Here is a 2,500-nt window from a genome sequence, read left to right as displayed (position 1 = left end):
CTGGGCGTCAGCAGCTTGGTCTTGTAGGCCGTCTTGTAGGCCTTCAGGTTGTCACGGTGCTGCCGGATGTTGGACCAGCTCCACATGCGGTTGAAGCGCCGGATGTGAACCTCCAGGATGCTGCTGACTCCGTACTGCCACCTGCAGGGGGCCGTGAAACAAACACACCCAAACGGCTCAGCCTAACATTAGACTGCATCCTGTTTCACACGTTCACCTTCCTGTCAGCAAAGAAACCCCGACGCTACCGGGCCCGCTAGAGCCGCTGAGGCTGCTTCTTTTTTATTTTTTAAAAGTTCAGCTTGACTGAACCAGGGGAGCGTCAGTGAGATGATGTCCACCTCCGCTGCAATGCCAAAAGAGCCAGCTGCTTTTACAACAACAGAAAACCACAAACTCCACATTACACTGCACGAAATGTCATCCTGTCAAATTACAAAAATACCTATAAAGAAGAGCGAGGGGTGCTGAAAAGTGTCAGGGGGTGAGAACTTGAGCTGTGTGGCTGCACAGTGCACACAGGCAATGTGCCAGAGATTTATCATTTAAGATAAAGCATGAAGCTGCAAGGTAGCAAAATGCAGCAGAGAAATGTCAACAGTCTTTTTACAGCAGCAAAGCTTTATGTCTGAAGTTAAAAACAGTAAGTGTTTGCTTTGTGTTTTGGAGGTGCGTTTGGATCCCAGGAGGGGTTTCTAACACCGTCAAAAGCAGCCTGAGCTCAGAGAGTGTTGGAGGTCCTGGAGTCGATCCCTGAGGGACGCCCCGTAACTCTGACTGACATCACTCAGTGTCAACTCCTCCTTCGAGTCTCTTTTACAAACTGACTTCCTTCAATCAGTTGAACCTACGTCGCTTCTTTCATCCTGTTTGCTGTCTTTTTTATTATTTCATTTTGTTTTTTATTTTAGGTTTCATTATGATGTTTTTTCGGCTGAGGTTGTTGGAGCTGCTCAACACGCACAAAATGTCATAAGTGCATATGTAGGCCACACATCTGGATTGCGATACGATACAGGACGTGGCTGTGTTTTCACACTTATCTGAAATTTTAACTGCAGCAACAGTGAAAATGAAGCATTCCTCAAAAATGCAGTGACTTCACAAAGTGTTTTATTGATCAGAACAGATCGATCAGCTAACCCTAACCCTGAGTCTGATGGTGTCCATATTGTTTCTGTTTGAAATGTTAATATCTGACCTTAATAAGATAAGATAAGATAAGATAAGATATTCCTTTATTAGTCCCACGGTGGGGAAATTTCACGTATTACAGCAGCAAAGTGGATAGCAAGATATGAAGCATAATTTACACTATAAACAGTATATACAGATAATAAGTACCAAAAATAACGACATGATAACACATATGGCTCAGAGCTGACAGGATGAATGGATGAATGCTTTAGTCACATCACAGGAGCTGCTGTCTTCCTCTTCTCCGTTCAGATCTTCATTATATTCATACTCTTGGGTTTTGCTGGTCATCACGTTGGGCTCTGATCACTTCCCGTCACATTTTTTGCACCAAATTATTAATCAAATGAATAAACTCCAGCTAACGAGAGTTCTGACTCAGCACACATTAGGCCGATTTTAAAATCCTCACACTGGCTGCCTGATTTTAAAGTCCTTTTATTAGTTTTTAAGGCGCTGCATGGTCTTGCACCGGACTGAATGTCAGAGATGCTTTTAGTACATGAAGCAGGGAGGCTCCTCCGACCCCCCGGCTCTTCTCTCTTGGCTGTTCCACAGAGCAGAACCCAAACATTCAGGGAAAAGTAGATGAGCAAATTAGCAAAAACTCTGCTCCAAACTTTGGACCGGCCAGCCGGAGGATCTGAGAGGAGCCGGAAACACCGACACTTTTAAACGTCGACTGAAAACCCATCTGTCTGGTCTGGCCTTTATGTAGTGTCTTATAATATTATAATATTATAGTTTTATAGGAACTCTATTTCTTATTTACTATTAATTAATATATCTGTAATTATTTTATTGTTATTTTACTTGTAGTTTCTAGTTATTAAATTCTACTATTTTATTGTTTTTCATATTGTTTTTATATTTTACTCAGTATCTTATTCTTGAGTTATTTTTTATTATTATTGCTGTGTCTTTATTGTTTTAAATTATTTCATATTGTTTTTATATTTTACTCATATCTTATTCTTGTGATTTTTGTTTCCTTGTATTGCTGTTTTTATTGTTTTAAATCGTTTTATTCACTCTCTTGTATGATCACTCTTATTTTTTGATTTTTTTTTTTTAATTAACCATATTTTATGAGTGTCTCCTTGTCCTTTCACTTCTTATTTTATGTTTATTTGTCAATCAACATGTAAAGCACCTTGACTATCATGCATTTGTTTGGAAAGTGCTATATAAATAGAGTTTGATTGATTGGTTGAGGAGAACGGGCGGGTGCAGGGTGCTGCAGGGTGGACGGGGCGTGGCGTGCGGGTGGGCGGGGCGTGGCGTGCAGGGTGAGCGGACCCAC

General features: G+C 41.1%; 1 protein-coding gene across 1 annotated transcript in view; it reads right to left on the bottom strand.

Moving 5' to 3' along the window:
- The window catches only part of LOC115356826 (vacuolar protein sorting-associated protein 13C-like), a 36,337-nt gene that overhangs the window by 27,504 nt on the left and 6,333 nt on the right, over nt 1–2,500 (bottom strand). The window contains exon 10 of the mRNA XM_030048086.1: nt 1–141. This exon is cut by the window's left edge and continues 34 nt beyond it. Coding sequence (XP_029903946.1) covers nt 1–141 — 141 coding nt within the window. The remainder of the gene's footprint in view (nt 142–2,500) is intronic.

This window comes from Myripristis murdjan, unplaced genomic scaffold (genome assembly GCF_902150065.1).
Source record: "Myripristis murdjan unplaced genomic scaffold, fMyrMur1.1, whole genome shotgun sequence".
Taxonomy (NCBI): domain Eukaryota; kingdom Metazoa; phylum Chordata; class Actinopteri; order Holocentriformes; family Holocentridae; genus Myripristis; species Myripristis murdjan.
This window is presented reverse-complemented; position numbering and strand designations above follow the sequence as displayed.